The 18,184-nt window shown below is 36.9% G+C and overlaps 1 protein-coding gene across 28 annotated transcripts in view; it reads right to left on the bottom strand.

The window, feature by feature from the left end:
- Nucleotides 1–18,184, bottom strand: part of LOC106875208 (dual specificity calcium/calmodulin-dependent 3',5'-cyclic nucleotide phosphodiesterase 1A) — a 1,569,442-nt gene that overhangs the window by 163,561 nt on the left and 1,387,697 nt on the right. The window contains exon 1 of one of the 28 annotated variants that reach the window (XM_052973394.2): nucleotides 3,256–3,422. The exons of the other annotated variants lie outside the window; for them this stretch is intronic. Within the exon in view, the coding sequence (XP_052829354.2) occupies nucleotides 3,256–3,268 (13 nt within the window). The 5' untranslated portion in view covers nucleotides 3,269–3,422. Of the gene's footprint in view, nucleotides 1–3,255; nucleotides 3,423–18,184 lie in introns of those variants that run through there. 28 annotated transcript variants of the gene reach the window in all.

Here is an 18,184-nt window from a genome sequence, read left to right as displayed (position 1 = left end):
GTTGGCAATTTCTAAATCACTGCATTCTGCACATATGGTAACAATGACTGCTTGTCTTTTCATTCAATGTATTAGCATTTTATCTGTCATGGTAGATTTGAGAGAAATAAAATCTTTCAATCAGTTTGAAGAGAGTAAATATACTGATAATGAAGTTTCCTCAAATACTCCTTGCACATGGTGTGTGCATGTGTGTGTGCATGTTTACATATTGTCTTCATACTGTTATGTTCACTTTCCTTGATGGTATAAGACAGGTTGTTCTGGTTTGAGTCCATATTTATAAGGAACTACTGCTCTCATAGACTGTTGCATGTATGTGTCATTTTGGCTTGATTATTAATGCTGGATATAAACATGTGTGTGTGTGTGTGTATATATATATATAAGTTCAAAAAAACACAAAAAACAATAACAAAAAAACAACAAAGTGAGGACGTGATACGGATAGTGTTATTGGACGCTCGGGAAAGGAAGGAGAGATATATATATATATATACATGGGTGCAGGAGTGGCTGTGTGGTAAGTAGCTTGCTTACCAACCACATGGATCCAGGTTCAGTCCTACTGTATGGTACCTTGGGCAGGTGTCTTCTACTATAGCCTCGGGCTGACCAAAGCCTTGTGAGTGGATTTGGTAGATGGAAACTGAAAGAAGCCCGTCGTATATATATATATGTGGGTATGTGTGTGTATGTGTTTGTCCCCCGATCATCACAATGCTGGTGTGTTTACATCCCCTTAACTCAGTGGTTCGGCAAAAAAGACCGATAGTATAAGTACTAAGCTTACAAAGAATAAGTCCTGGGGTCGATTTGCTCGACTAAAGGTGGTGCTCCAACATGGCCACAGTCAAATGACTGAAACAAGTAAAACAATAAAAGAATATATGTATATCATCATCGTCATCATTTAGCATCCATTTTCCATGCCGGCATGGGTTAGATGGTTTGACTGCAACTGGTAAGCAAGGGAGCTGAATCAGATTGGAACATGGTGCAGCTCCCCAGCTTACCAGTTCCAACCAAACCATCTAACCCATGCCAGCATGGAATGCGGACGTTAGATGATGATGATGATGATGATATATAAATATATATATACATATATGTGCCTGTATGCATGTATGTATGTGTGTATATATATATATATATATGTATGAGAAAGAGAGAGAGAGACACACAGACAGGCTGGCAGACAGTGTTACATCCTATGTTTATTATGAGAACTGCAGTATTACTGCACCCAGCAGAATATTATACTTTGACCACAGAAGAGAATGAACAGAAATATAAAGTTTACAAATAAACATATGTTTTTAGTATATGGAAACACATGTGCAAATGAAAAGGTAAGTTGTTTGAACTAACATATAGACTACATTTATCTTGTACTTAAATTTCCTGTTCAAATTATAAGGAAGTGAATGCATTCTTCAACTTAATCTAAAAAAGGAGGATGTACATATAATTAGTGATTATTAAAATACTATAAAGCTGTTATATTGGTGATTAACAGTAACTGTGGAAGACAAATGAAATGCTTTAAACTATATAAAGTTATATATCTTAACATTCTGAGTGTAAATTTTACCAAGTTTGACTGGATCTGTCATGCTCACAGGGTCTATGGGTCTATAATATATATGTGTGTGTGTATATACCTAAGTCAAAAGTAACTAATAGAACCACGGACACTAGCAACAGGTGAGAATTTAATAAGGTGTTTGATTTACTTTCCCCAGAAGAATTCGGTCACATTTCACACCATTGAAAGTGCAGATTGTAGACAGCCTGCTTTGTTTTTCTTTCCTTTGATGTCATTAACCCATTGCTTGCCATGAGCCCCTTTTGGGGATTTGCTAAAAACAGTCTCTCTGCCGGTTGTTTGTTGTATTTGGATTAAATTGCTTATGTGCATTGCATTTGCAGAAGTGTGTTTAACGATATTTAGTAGTTAAACTTTGCCATTATTAGCCCTGGCTAATTCTAGAAGACATTTTATGTCATAAATCACAATGTTTGAACTACAAAAATATTGACTGTTTTGAAAAAGTTTTTCTTTTTTTTTTTTTTTTACATTTCCCATCTACATGATTCATTGATATTTCATACACATTCGCATTTGATACTATAGTTTCAAAAAAAAAAATAAATAAAATGTTTATTATTGGAATTGAATAGAAAAGGATAGATATGCTTTTTTCTAGTGATCCCCATTTGGGTCTTCTCAAAAAATTTATCATAATTTCCAAAATAATTCACATATAAAGAAAATTTAAATACTATATATTATTTTAACTCCTAAGACACCTGGCAAAGCCAAAAATATGTATAAAAAAGTTTGGCAGTTAATAGCTTAAGATAATTAGAGGAGTTATACTGGGTTCAAATTAGTAAATTATGTTCCTACTAAAAGTGACAAAGACATTGCTCATAAGAGGTTGTCAACAAACCATTATGCTAATATTCAGAAAAGCACCTATGTTAGTGCCATGTATAAAACACCTGTGTTGATGGCACATAAAAAGCACCCAGTACACTCTGTGAAATGGTTGGTGTTAGGAAGGACAATCCAGCTGTAGAAACCATGCCAGAGCAGACAACTGGAGCCTGGTGCAGCTCCCCGACATGCCAGCTCCTGTCAGACTGTCCAACCCATAGCAGTATGGAAAACACATGTTAAACGATGATGATAACAATGAGGAGGAGAAGGATTTCAGAATATCATTTATATAGAGAAATGAAAGGTAGAGTATTCAACAAAAAAATCCAAGAAATAAATTATATGATAATGGACTACATATAACCTTAGTTGAGGAGGGGGGGGGGTCTTTTTTCCTTTTCCTTTTCTTTCTCTGTCTTGCATGTTACTTGGCAATCTCACTAGTATTGATGACATGAAAGATGTACCCAGTTCACACTGTAAAGGCGTTGGCATTAGGAAAGGCAACCAACCACAGCAGACATGCCAAAGCTGCCACGGAGCACTTATGCAGCTCTGAGACTCAGCAGATCAGGTCAAACCGTTAAACCCATGCCTGCATGGAAAACCAGACCTATGATGATGATGATGATGATGATGATAACATTTCAGATTTCAGAAATATTTAATAGAAACAAATAAAAACTCCAAAAGTTTAAGAGTTAATAAATACATATTATAAATCATTCGAAAAATGTATTGAAGGGAAGTGGAAACTTACAACAATGAATTTTTATAAAATTTATATGAATTTTTAAATTTTAACTAACCTGTACTTTCCATAGAAAAAGGGTTTTGTATTCAAAGTAAATAACCAACACATGCTTAACTTCAACGAAGCAAAGGATATTAGAAAATATTACTCTAGTTTAGAAAATAAACAAACATTAAGCAGATTTCATCATCACTTCCTTTATGTAACCTGCCTGCTGGCTTTGTGTTTATCTAAAGTCAAAACACAACTAAACAAAAGGATATAGGATTGGTGTTAGCTAATCTGTTCAAAATCCTATCCACAAGTGTAGTTAATCTTCACACACTGACATATGTGTGAAAACAAATTTATCTGTGTGTATATATATATATATATATATATATATATATATATATATATATATATATATATATATATATATAATGTCTAGATTTTAAATGATACACACAAAGACACCTGCACACATAGTCTTACATACATGAATATATTTACACACACACACACACACACACACACGTGAACACACGCACACACACACACACATGCATGCATATGAATAACACGTGTCTGTGCATTTATGTATGAGAAGGAATGCTTGATACAACAATACACAAAATAGTGTAGCAATTGTAAATATAACTTGTGTATATGTCATACATACATTCACACACACACACATTTATGCATACATGTACATATACATGCACACACACGCATATATGCTAACACATACATATATATATATATTCATATGCATAAATACACATTTATACATACACCTACATATACACACATATACACATATATATATATATATAAACACACATCATCATCATCATCAATATCTGCTGCTGCTGATCATGTGTGTGTATATAGCTATCTATAGCTCTCTCTCTATATATATATATATATACACACACACACACACACACACACACACACATATACATACATATATGCACATGCACACACACACACACTAACTGCATAATTCAGCTGTTGCAATCACATGACTGCAGAATCTGCACATATTTCATCATCATTTTACTACCAGTTCCCTCCCCGATCTCCCTGGAACCACTTTTAACATCCGTACCTCATTTTAAATAATCTTTCATATCTCTCATCCCTCTCAACACTCATCACTGGCTCTTTCCTACTTTTCCCCCCACCCACCATAACAGCCACTAAATGTCTTTGACCTCCATCTCTGCCCCTTTATATCTCCCGCACATCAGCTCCCTATTTTCTGATCTATCCTCAGCTTCATTACGCTACAGTCCCGTATCTTTCCTGTTCTACCATTTATTACCTCCCCCTTCCTGAGTTATTTCCTTTACCTTCTTCCTAATTGATCACACCTCACACTTGAATATCTTTCATTATATTCACCTCTAGCCCCACCTTTAACCACCTGTCACTCTCCTCTAACACCCCAGAAAATTATCCACCCACATATGCATATATTTGTATCATCATCATCTGGTTTGAAGATACCTTCCTCCCTCCTATTTATTCTTGGAGGTGCTGCAAAATTCCCGGTGTTATTGTTTCTTAGAAGATTGGCTCGTATTGGAAGATTGGCTGTTATTGGTGAAGATTTGTCATGAGTGTGAAATCACTGTTGACTCTGTTGACTACACAACCAATGTTTACAAAATGGAAGCAGTGTGAAACAGCTATCACATATCGTTAGGTACCCTGCTACAGAGAAAGAAATAGGGAGTACCGCAGTTTATGTTGAAATACTCAATAACACTCAGCCACTTGAAATATTTGCTTATTTAGATGAATGCACTGACAAGACTAGTCTTGTTTCTTTCACATTTCAAGATCATCAGACAATAGTTGGAATAGCTCGTTTATTTTGTCAAAATTAATGTAGTTTGGCCAGCCGGCATATTGGAAGGAATTTCAAGAGAAGAAACTCTCTGAATGAAATACAGCACAAATTTCATTCTTGTTTTGCATTCCTACAAGCATTAGAGATACTGCAACAAGGAAAGTTATTCTAAAAGGATCAAAGACAAATAACCCACATCTATAGATTATATAGAAACAGGAATTTGATTTTAAAAAATATAAAAAGCTCTAATACACAATACAGAATTATATATTGAAGCAATATAAAGAAGGAATATATTCTTCAAGACAGAGGGGTCGTGACAGAGTGGTATTACTGTGAATTCTCCTGTGTATATATTGGTTAAATTCACTTGTAGTTAAGTATGGCTGATCCATGTAGGATCCAGGTGGTACAAATTACAGAAATTGAATAACGAAACAAGTACTTTTCTGACCTAGATAGAGCTATCTAATGTGGTGGGCATGCTGAAGGCATTGTCCTATACACTCTCTTTTACTTGTTTCAGTCATTTGACTGTGGCCATGCTGGAGCACTGCCTTCAGTCGAGCAAATCGACCCCAGGACTTATTCTTTGTAAGCCTAGTACTTATTCTATCAGTCTCTTTTGCCATACTAAGTTACGGGAACCTAAACACGCCAACATCGGTTGTCAAGCGATGTTGGGAGGACAAACACAGACACACACACATAAACACACACTCATACATGTGTGTATATATATATATATATATATATGCGAATATATATATATATATATATATATATATATATATATATATATATATATATATATTCGCCATGATAGATCGCTGACCACTACACACATTCTTTTCTCTCCTTGTTTCTTTCTGTGTTCCTTTCTTTTGAAGAGTGTATGCTCAAAACGTTGAAGACTTTCTCTATTTACTCTTTTACTTGTTTCAGTCATTTGACTGCGGCCATGCTGGAGCACCACCTTTAGTCGAGCAAATCGACCCCAGGACTTATTCTTTGGAAGCCTAGTACTTATTCTATCGATCTCTTTTGCTGAACCGCTATATTACAGGGACGTAAACACACCAGCATCGGTTGTCAAGTGATGTTGGGGGGACAAACACAGACACACAAACACATAAATATATATATATATATATATATATATATATATATATATATATATATATATACATATATACGACGGGCTTCTTTCAGTTTCCGCCTGCCAAATCCACTCACAAGGCTTTGGTCGGCCCGAGGCTATAGTAGAAGACATTTGCCCAAGGTCCCACGCAGTGGGACTGAGCCCAGAACCATGTAGTTGGTAAGCAAGCTACTTACCACACAGCCGCTCCTATATTTCCGAGCGTTATACTAATACATGCATTTGTTATCTACACCACCTGTCTTCATCTGGTGTTTTTTCGTGAATTCCCCCTATATATATATATATATATATATATATATATATATATATATATATATATATATATATATATATATATATATACATATATACAATGGGCTTCTTTCAGTTTCCGTTTACCAAATCCACTCACAAGGAATAAGCTGTTAGACAAAACTTAATATCCCAGTCATCTCAAACATTAAAATATAGGCTTTTGAGATATGATTTATCATGGTAGTGAATTGGTAGATGATGTTCTTCATTGAGCAGTTTTGTAGAGCCTGAGCCAGAGTTAGCACAATTGCTAGTTCTACCCTATCACTGTTTCTGGTGTTTGTTCAGCTTAACATTAATTTGTAATGCTTTGTGAAGAATTTAGAATTTAGGAGTTGAGTAGATACTTTAATAGAGTTTAGAGTGTCTGTGTTGAGTGGGGAAAGTGTTTTCTAAGAAGTGTGAAGTATCTTCTCATAACTGGCATTGCAAGCGGTAAATTGTATGGTGGGTTATACCAGCTAATGTTTCTATGTCCGTTGCATATTGGTGTGCTGATCTTTATTAACTTATCCATACAGCTGCTTGGAGATAGAGCATCATTATAGCGGTGTGAATTTATCAGTAAAGACTTGTTTGTAGCCAATAAATGTGAATTCTTGAGGGAAATGTTCTTAAATAAATGTCAAATATGGTTATCTCATTCTGAACCATAACACTGATGTTGATCACAACTCACCTCAACATTTTTATGCTGTGCTTTTATTGCTTGCATTTATATTTTTATTGTTTTCACGCACACATACACACACACTCACTCTCTCTCTTACACATACACACACACTCACTCTCTCTCTTACACATACACACACACTCACTCTCTCTCTTACACATACACACACATACAGCATTTAAAATGTGTTTTATTTTTTTTTACTTGGTTATTCTCAATTTACCTTCTAAATCTTTCTTTGAATATATTAATGATTATATATCAAAATCACCAACTTAGAATATCAATAGTAGCTAAATCTCTTATATATTTATTTACTATTTTTGCAACAAGGTTTTTATGGAAGATTTTTATTTCTTTATTGAGGTTTTTATAGTGTCTGTCACCTAATTTCCAGTCTATTTCCTACTTTCTAATATTTATTATATATGTGTATATCTGTAGTTGTAGATGTGTATGTATATCAATGTTTATGTGGGTATATATATATATATATATATATATAATTAATAAATTATAGGGTAGCAAAAAAATTTTAGAAATTTTATTTACCACCAGTGGTCTAGCGAGAGTAAAAAACAGTCAATAGACTATGTATTATTCATTTAAAATGCAGAGATGCCTATAATGGTACAGAATATAGATTGGTAAATGTTTTTATTTTTCATTCCCTTTCGAAATTATCCCTAATTTTGTGGTATGTAGTCTTTTGCTGCTATTTCTAGGGGGCTAGATGTCCTATTATAGGCATCTCTGCATTTTAAATGAATATATATATATATATATATATATTTATCGTGCAGTTACTGTTAATACTTCATTTAGAGAATTAACATATATATATATATATATATATATATATATATATATATATATATTTATGTGTGTGTGTGTGTGTGTGTATATGTATATATATGTATGTGTATGTGTGTGTATAAACATTTATGTATATATGTATGTATATGTATATTATACGTCTTTGTGTGTGTATATATATATATATATACACACACACACACGGACACACATGTGAGAGGGTGCTGAGAAGTCCCTGGCTTTGGGTAAAAGAAAATACAGGAGGATCACTTAATTATGATTTTACTCAACATAGGTTCACACTTGTATTGCAGGAATCTTTCAGTTTTTCTAAGCCCTATTAAAGAACTTGAGAGATTGGACCTCCAACCAGGCTTTTCATGATCCCCTTAAACCCATGACCTTTGCACACCAACACGAAAACAGAGCTGCCACTCAGAAACAGGTATGACTTGGTAGGATACACCATGTTTGTGCGAATTGTTCTAGACCCCTGTGAAATTATGTGCAGAGATAACTACCCTTTCACTTGTGATCCAATGAAAAATTAAAATTAAAGACGTGGTAGTTGGAGGGTGAGATGGCTGCGTCATCATTTGGCTAGGATTCATTTCAACTGAGCAACGTAAGATAATTTTTTTAAATTCTTTTACTTGTTTCAGTCATTTGACTGTGGCCATGCTGAAGCACCGCCTTTAGTCAAACAAACTGACCCCAGGACTTATTCTTTGTAAGCCAAGTACTTATTTTATTGGTCTCTTTTGCCGAACCACTAATGTTATGGGGACGTAAACACACCAACATCAGTTGTCAAGTGACGGTAGGCGGACATACACAGACACAAATACATACATACATACATACATATATATATATATATATATGTATATATATAATGAGCTTTTTTCAGTTTTTGTCCACCAAATCCACTCACAAGGCTTTGGTTGATACGAGGCTATAGTAGAAGACACTTGTCCAAGGTGCCACATAGTGGTACTGGTATCACATAAAAAAGCACCCAGCATACTTTGTAAAGTGGTTGGCCTTAGGAAGTGTTGTAAAGTGGTCTTTTGACAATGGTCGTCGTTCTGACAGATATTGTTATATTCCATAGTCATCAATAGAATGTTTCTATCTGGCACTGTATGACCCCCCCCCCCCCCGTGTTATTATCCTGAAAAGGTTGGATCATTATAACATCCAACTCAGTATCACAGTATAATTACTATACCAGCACACACGTGACTATCAGCACAGTCTACATGTACTCTCGACCTTTGACCTTCTTTACCTTCTTCTGTTGACCTGCTAATGGTCTATTTATAATGGCTGGCTAATACCACATTTTACCAGGAGTGGTGTACAGTTCCACTATACAACACGAAGGGCATCCAGCCATAGAAACCATTCCAAAACAGACAATGGAGCCTGGCACAGCTACCCTGGTTTAATCAGATCCTGTCTAACTATCCAACCCATACCAGCATTGAAAATGGACATCAAATGATGGGGATGATGATGATGATGACGGCAACAATGATGATAAAGATGATGTATGCATATATATGTGTGTAGGCTCACATATACAGGATGTTCAGAATTTCACTTCTTAATCACATGGTTTCTGGTTCTGCTTCATTGCATGGGCAAGTCTCTCCTACTATAGGCCTATGCTAACCAAAATGTTGAGTGGATTTGGTAGACTGGGACTAAAAGAAGCTCATATATGTATGTGTGTCCGTGTGTGTGCATATATATATATATATATATATATATATATATATATATAGAGGCATCAGGCTGTTAGATCAGGTTATGAAAGTTACAGAGAGGGTCATAGCCCAACTAATTAGGGAGCGAATCAATTTAGATGAGATGCAGTTTGGGTTCGTGCCAGGTAAAAGCACTACTGATGCCTTATTTCTAGTGAGACAGTTGCAGGAGAAATACCTAGCTAAGGATAAACCTCTGTACCTGGCTTTCGTTGACATAGAGAAAGCCTTTGACAGGGTCCCCCGATCCCTCATCTGGTGGTCAATGAGGAAACTTGGGATAGAAGAATGGTTAGTGAGAGCTGTGCGAGCCATGTACAGAGATGCTGCCAGTAAGGTGAGGGTTGGAAATGAGTACAGCAATGAATTCCGGGTAGAGGTAGGGGTCCACCAAGGTTCCGTCCTCAGCCCCCTCTTATTTATCATAGTCCTCCAGGCAATCACAGAGGAGTTCAAGACAGGTTGCCCCTGGGAGCTCCTCTATGCTGAGTCACTATCAGAACTAATTGCGGAGTCACTATCAGAACTAGAGGAGAAGTTTCAGGTGTGGAAGCAAGGTCTAGAATTGAAGGGCCTTAGAGTCAACCTAGCTAAAACCCAAATCCTAATAAGTAGGAAGGTAGATAAAACACAAACCCCTTCAGGTAGATGGCCCTGCTCAGTATGTAGAAAAGGAGTAGGTAGTAACTCTATAAGATGTACCCGGTGCAAGCTATGGACACATAAGAGGTGTAGCAACATCAAAGGCAGGTTAACTAGGAAGTTAGTTTTTGTTTGTGGCAGATGTTCAGGTGCAATAAAGACTGTAAACAAACAGGAAACAACTTCTATCTCATTCCAGGGTGAAAAACTAGAGGTAGTCGATAGCTTCCGCTTTCTGGGCGACCAAGTTAGTAGTGGGGGTGGGTGCGCTGAAAGTGCAGCTGCTAGAATAAGAATAGCCTGGGCAAAGTTTAGAGAGCTCTTACCCCTGCTGGCGACAAAGGGACTCTCACTCAGAGTAAAAGGCAGACTGTATGACGCATGCGTACAAACAGCCATGCTACATGGCAGTGAAACATGGGCTGTAACTGCTGAGGACATACGTAAGCTCGCAAGGAATGAAGCCAGTATGCTCCGTTGGATGTGTAATGTCAATGTGAATACTCGTCAGAGTGTAAGTATCTTGAGAGAAAAGCTGAACATTAGAAGCATCAGTTGTGGTGTGCAAGAGAGACGATTGCGCTGGTATGGACATGTGGTGAGAATGGATGAGGATAGCTGCGTGAAAAAGTGCCACACCCTAACAGTTGAGGGAACCCGTGGAAGAGGTAGGCCCAGGAAGACCTGGGCTGAGGTGGTGAGGCAAGACCTTCGTACATTGGGCCTCACCGAGGCGATGACTACTGACCGAGACCTTTGGAAATGTGCTGTGCATGAGAAGACCCGGCAAGCCAAGTAAGATCGTTGCCAGTGCCCCTGGACTGGTTCTTGTGCGGGTGGCACATGAGATGCACCATTGTGAGCGTGGCCGTTGCCAGTACCGCCTGACTGGCTCCCGTAGGATTTTCGAGCAAGATCGTTGCCAGTGCCCCTGGACTGGCTTGTGCGGGTGGCACATAAAAGACACCATTCCGAGCGTGGCCGTTTTCGTGCGGGTGACACGTAAAAGCACCCACTACACTCTCTGAGTGGTTGGCGTTAGGAAGGGCATCCAGCTGTAGAAACTCTGCCAAATTAGACTGGAGCCTGGTGTTGCCATCCGGTTTCACCAGTCCTCAGTCAAATCGTCCAACCCATGCTAGCATGGAAAGCGGACGTTAAACGATGATGATGATGATATATATATATAGTTTTCATGAAGGTAAGATCAACAAAAAAGAATTCCATCCAGTATACAGCTATGAGTTACTAATAGTTTCATGCATTGGAGATGTAGTCTAGGCAAGTTTTAATAATGCGCCTTGTGTTTCCAAGCAACCTTCAGGCCAGAAAACAGGCTTGGAGACATTAGGCATGTTATTAAAACCTGCCTAGACAACTTCACCTATGTATGAAACTATTAGTAGCTGGCAGAATCATTAGCATGCTAGGCAAAATTCTTAGTGGCATTTCATCCATCTTTATGATTTGAGTTCAAATTCTGCTGGGATCAGCTTTGCCTTTCATCCTTTTGAGCTGATAAAATAAGCACCAGTTGGGCACTGAGGTAGATGTAATCGAGTACCCACTTGCCCCCAAATTGCTGGCCTTGTGCCAAAATTTGAAACCAATTTTCTTGTTATTTTAACACCTAAGGAAAACCCTATTTAGCATTTTTATGAAGGAATTTTGGTTACATTTCCATTAATAAATATTCTGATATTGATTTACTTCTGAACTGACTTAGTTTTCTTGTTTTCAACTCTAATTTGAGCAAATCGAAATCCAACATTTTGTGTGTGTGTGTGTGTGTGTGCGTGTGTGAGTGCATTCATGCACGTATCGCTAGTTTTAAATTTGCTTAAAATTCAAAACAATAACAATATATATATACACACACGCGCGCGCGCACGCACTTTTATCTCTGCTTTTTTAAACTTCCACAATCAACATTTCTGAGCTCTGCCTTCTGTTGTCATATTTTAATATAATTTTGTTTATTAACTTTTATGTTCATAAAAGCACTGTCATAATTATTTTTTTTTCCATTGAAAAAAAGAATAATATTAGAAGAGAAAATAATATTGTAAGATGAAAGAGAAATAATACTGCCAGGCATGGCTAGATATAGGCACAGATATAATTGTGTCACAGTGTAGTTTGCTTCCCATTCATGCAATTTTCAGTTCAGTCCTATTGCAAGCCACTTCTACAATACCATTGGGCTGATCAAAGCCTTGTAAGTGGCCTTGGTAAATGGAAAGTGAAGAAGCCCCTCACACACACACAAGCATATATATATATATATATATACAGTTTACATCTAATTTGTGTTTGTTAGTTTCATCACCATCATCATTGTCATTGTTTAACGCCTGCTTTCCAAACTGGCATGGGTTGGATGGTTTGACTGAGGACTGGCAAGGTTTCTACAGCTGGGTGGCCTTCCTAATGCCAACCACTCTGAGAGTGTGTAGTGGGTGCTTTTTACATGCCACTGGCACAGAGGCCAGTCAGGCAGCACTGGCATCGGTCACGCTCAAATGGTGCTTTTTACGTGCCACCAGCACAGGAGGCAGTCAGATAGCACGAGCATCAACCACACTTGAATGGTGCTTTTTATGTGCTACTAGCACAGGAGCCAGTCAGGTGGAACTGGCATCAGTCATGCTCAAATGGTGCCTTTTACATGTCACTGGCACAGGAGTCAGTCAGGCAACACTGGCATCAGTCACACTCGAATGGTGCATTTTACATGCCACCAGCATGGGAGCCAGTCTGGTGGTACTGGCATCAACTATGCACAAATGGTGCATTAGCTATAACTTCCTGCTGTCTACCACAAAAGAATATCCAGGCTTCTTAATGCATCGAACATACTGCATAGTATTTGTAGACAAAATGGCTCCTTAAACGGTGTCATTTGTTTCCAGTTCCCCACATAAAACATTTCCAGGTTGATTGTTGTTTAGGGCAAACTTGAAGAGTGTTATCTCACTTAGAAACAAGCGGGAGTTAGTGACAGGAAGATTGTCTGGTCATTGAAAGACTTAATTTCAATGTACACTCGTTTGTTCCATGCAAACATGGCTGAGTCTGGGAATTGAAACTGTAATCCCATGACTGCGAGTCCGCTACCCTAACCACTGAGCCATTGCACCCCCACATAGCAACCATAGACCAGTAGTATCAGCATCAACTAAATCAGAGGTTGTCAAATTGTTTGGGCCACTGCCCCCACCTCATGGCCACGTAATACCCTCAGTGCCCCCACCCCTATTTTTATATATAAATAAATATTCTATATTTCACTAATTTATATATACTATGAATCATTTGATATTTAATATAACATTGTATAATTTGCATACAGTATTATGATATTATAACAAATTCATAGCATCCCCCAATTCACTGCCTTCCTCCCAACGATGAACTAAATAAAGGATGGTGTCCTACAAGAAAATATCACGAGAGAGACTCTGGGCTAATTAAATACTATTACTGATGCTGTTTTTGTAGCAATGGCTGAAGTTTTACTGTTTTACTCTTTCCTTGAAGCATTTATCTTTTTTTTTTTTTTTTCAGTAAAGCTATCAAATAACAAAGATTACCAACACAATGCTGAACAGAAAAATACATTCTGGTTTCTATATGCTGTAATTATCCAAAGAAAAAAACTTTTTAAAAGAGATTATATCAAGCTATTCTTTTTTTTTATCTTCAATTTCCAGTTGAAAATAATGGCTAAAGGAAACATCTTTAGCAATTGGTACTATAAGATTGCTTGGACAGATTTATCTACCCACTTTATATTAGCTTTAATTGCTGTTGTTAAAACTTCCTACCATGCAATCAATCACATAGAAAGCAAATGTGGGCAGGTGAGATGCAAACTTTTAAGCAGTTCCATACCTTCCTGAATTTTCAGTTTTAATATAATTTATGATTACACGTGAAAAAGAAGACATTAAAAAATACCAGCTATTTTAGAATTCCACAACTAATAACAATAAACTTCATAATTCCAGCAGAATATGCACACATGCTGACTACCTGATTATTAATGTTGACAGATGCTTTACAACATATTTAATATCTATAGGAAACACTATTTGCCTACTCATACACATCAAATCATATAAGCCAAGGCAGGTACTTCTATGTGCTTGCTCCAACTGCTAGAAATAGTAACCAAAGGCGGTGAGCTGGCAGAAACGTTAGCACGCTGGGCGAAATGCTTAGTGGTGTTTCGTCTGTCTTTACGTTCTGAGTTCAAATTCCGCTGAGGTCGACTTTGCCTTTCATCCTTTTGGGATCGATAAATTAAGTACCAGTTACGCACTGGCGTCGATGTAATTGACTTAATCCTTCTGTCTGTCCTTGTTCGTCCCCTCTATGTTTAGCCCCTTGTGGACAATAAAAAAATAAGAAATAGTAACCAAACTACCCTCAAATCATGGAATGACAGGCTGATCAGAGTTGGAATGTTTTCATCATAGGCTTACTCAAATATATCCTTCCAACATCATGTATTTCTATCTACACCATAACGATTTTGATTTTGTTTATGGTTACAATCATTTTAAACTTTCTGTTTCACAATTAGATTTTAAGTTGAAATAACGATTAAACACCTTTTCATTTTATTTGTCCCGTGGTGGCTTTTATCAATTCCCATTAATGGTTTTATATCAACATCTTTTTCTCACAGTTACTGTATATATATATATATATATATATATATATATATATATATGCTAGGGCCACTGATTGGCTCCCATGCCGGTGGCACGTAAAAAGCACCATTCAGGCATGATCGTTGCCAGCATTGCCTAACTGGCGCTTGTGCCAGTGACACATGAAAAAACAACTTTCAAGCATGATCGTTACCAGTGCCACTGGACTGGCTCCCATGTAGGTAGCACATAAGAAACACCTTTTGAGTGTGTTTGTTGCCAGAACCGCCTGACTGGCCCTTGTGCCGGTGACACGTAAAAGCACGCACTACACTCTTGGAGTGGTTGGCATTAAGAAGGGCATCTAGCTGTAGAAATTTTGTCAGATCAGATTGGAGCCTGGTGCAGGTTTCTGACTCACCAGTCCTCGGGCCAACCAAAGCCTTGTGAGTGGATTTGGTAGATGGAAACTGGAAGAAGCGCGTCGTATATATATATATATATATATATGTATATATACGCTTGACAACTGATGCTGGTGCGTTTATGTCCCTGTAACTTAGCGGTTCAGCAAAAGAGACTCATAGAATAAGTACTAGGCTTACAAAGAATAAGTCCTGGGGTCAATTTGCTCGAATAAAGGCGGTGCTCCAGCATGACCGCAGTCATATGACTGAAAAGAGTAAAAGAGTTATACAGCTTCCAGGGTTTTGCTTTCCAATAGAAATTCTTTCACAATAGTTGCGTGGGAGATCAGAAGTACACTATTGAACAAATTTCTTGAGAAACGGTTGGAATCACTATAGGTGGCAAAATAGTTAAAGGGATAATGAATCATGTTATTAATGGTTCTTCTGATTGAAACATCGGAAAATGGACGTTTCTGCATTTAGAGATTTTATGATACTGTTATTGTTAATACACAAGAACATCATATATAATAAAGTTAAGTAGGTATGTCTTTTGTTTATGCATGTGTTCATGTGTGGGGTTCATATGTGTCTATGCACATACAAATGTGTACATGAACATTTCTATTAGAATACAAGTCGTCTATCATGTTTGTAGAAGTCTCAGCAAGCAGTTGGCTATAACAGATGATGTACAAACAGCAGCTAGTATTAAAGGAGAATAGTTGAAGCTAATGAGAAAAAGGAGCAGAAGTTACCATCTGAAGGCAGTTAGCAAGGGAAGTAAGTAGAAAGATAATAGAGCTGGTCAGTATTATTATTATGGCAGCAAGGTGGCAGAGTTGTTAGCACACTGGATGAAATGCTTAGTGAGTAATTCGCACATCACTACTTTCTGAGTTCAAATTCCGCCGAGGTTGACTTTGCTTTTCAGCCTTTTGGGGTTGATAAATTAAGTACCAGTGAAAAACTGGAGTCGATGTAATCGACTAGCCCCATCCCCCAAATTTCAGGCCTTGTGCCTATAGTAGAAAGGATTATTATATCAAGTTCTGATTCTCTAAGCTAGCAAGTTTTACATCACCTGTAACCAAACTCACATACGTCTACCTTTCTTCTATGAGTGAACGAGAGAACTTCTGTGTCATTGTTCAGTCGGTTAGAAATAACTGTTATATCCCTGAAGAGACAGATAGTAGTGGGGGAGAGAGAGAGAGGAAATTGATGGGTTTGAAGATTACTAGGGTCAGCCCTGTAATGCATTGCTTAAGGGTAATGGAAAGAACATTATCTGGGTTAGTGGTTTTGTGGGTTTGAAGCAACCAAAATGACTTTCACACATGGTGTATATGTATGCAAGGTGGTGAACCAAGTGGAAAGGAAGACAATAAATATGGAGAAGATTTAATAAATATGTATAGTGTCGAGTTGGATGCAAAGTGGGCAGTAAAAATAGGTTCCCTTCACTGTTTACAGAATTGAGCAATGTAGGAAAGGAAAACTCAGCCAAGTTGGTGGAGGTCTATTAGGCAAGGTAGAAACAGTAGGATAAAATAGAGTTTTAGATGTATCTCAAATGTACAAATATGACATATAGCTTAGAGTTAGTTAAGATAGAAGAGGAAAATTCACAGATGTTTTAAGCAAACGATATTGCAAGTGTAAATTTCTGCAAAATTTTATTTACATCCACGTTGGTAGATATTTTGAATGCATTAATATATTAAAGCCAAAACAATGGAGGTTGTATATGACATAGGAGAAATGTCTTACACTTCTATTTCTAAACTTAAATGCGATGCACATAATGTAAATCACATTATTACGCATTACAAGCTTTGTGACTTTTGGAGATTGCTTCAAAAGAAAAAGCATTGAATTTTGTTTCATTCACTTGAAGATGTTTTTCAATGGTGACACACTACATAAACACTATCACACATACACACATTTGTATGCACACACAAACACACACACTCATTCTCTCTCTCTCTCTGTTTTAACTCAAATAGTAAAATCCAAATATGAAGATGACAAAATAAAGATGTGAAAATTAATACTGAAGAATGTTAAGTTCAGTCTCTCTACACAGTAAATCACTTCTTCATGCAGAGAAAAATCAATTTTGTAAATATTTTCTTCTCCTAATCAATATTTCAGTCTTTTTTTTTCCCTCTCTCTCTCTCTCTCTCTCTCTCTCTCTCTCTCCTCTTTCCTTTATAATTCAGGAGAAAAAGAAAGCTTAGAGGTTTCAGAGTTAATAAAGCCATATCCTGATACTCAAATATTTATGAACTTGCTTGAGACCTAAAGCTATTTGAGGCAGACAGCTGCATTCGAAAAGTAGTATAAGTTGCCAAAATAGAAAGAGATATAAATTTAACTTGGTATTACATTCTTTTTATTTGCTAAGAACTATCTGGAAGCTAATTCAGGTCCAACAACCACACAATGTATTCATTAAACAAAACTATGATAGGATTTTAAAAGAAAAAGAAAATAATGCATAGTTTTTGAAAAACTAAACTTTTGTAGTAGTAATTATTATGATTCCAGTATTTGATTTGCAAACCTGAAGACAAGAAAAAGCAAATAATAATTTAGCTGGCAGCGGAATTAGGAAACACTAATAATTAAATAGATATTTTACTGTTTAATGGTTTATAACATGACTGAAAGAACGGAAAAATTTAAAATTTCAAACCAAA

Source organism: Octopus bimaculoides, chromosome 1 (genome assembly GCF_046866305.1).
Source record: "Octopus bimaculoides isolate indiv1 chromosome 1, ASM4686630v1, whole genome shotgun sequence".
Classification (NCBI taxonomy): Eukaryota; Metazoa; Mollusca; class Cephalopoda; order Octopoda; family Octopodidae; genus Octopus; species Octopus bimaculoides.
This window is presented reverse-complemented; position numbering and strand designations above follow the sequence as displayed.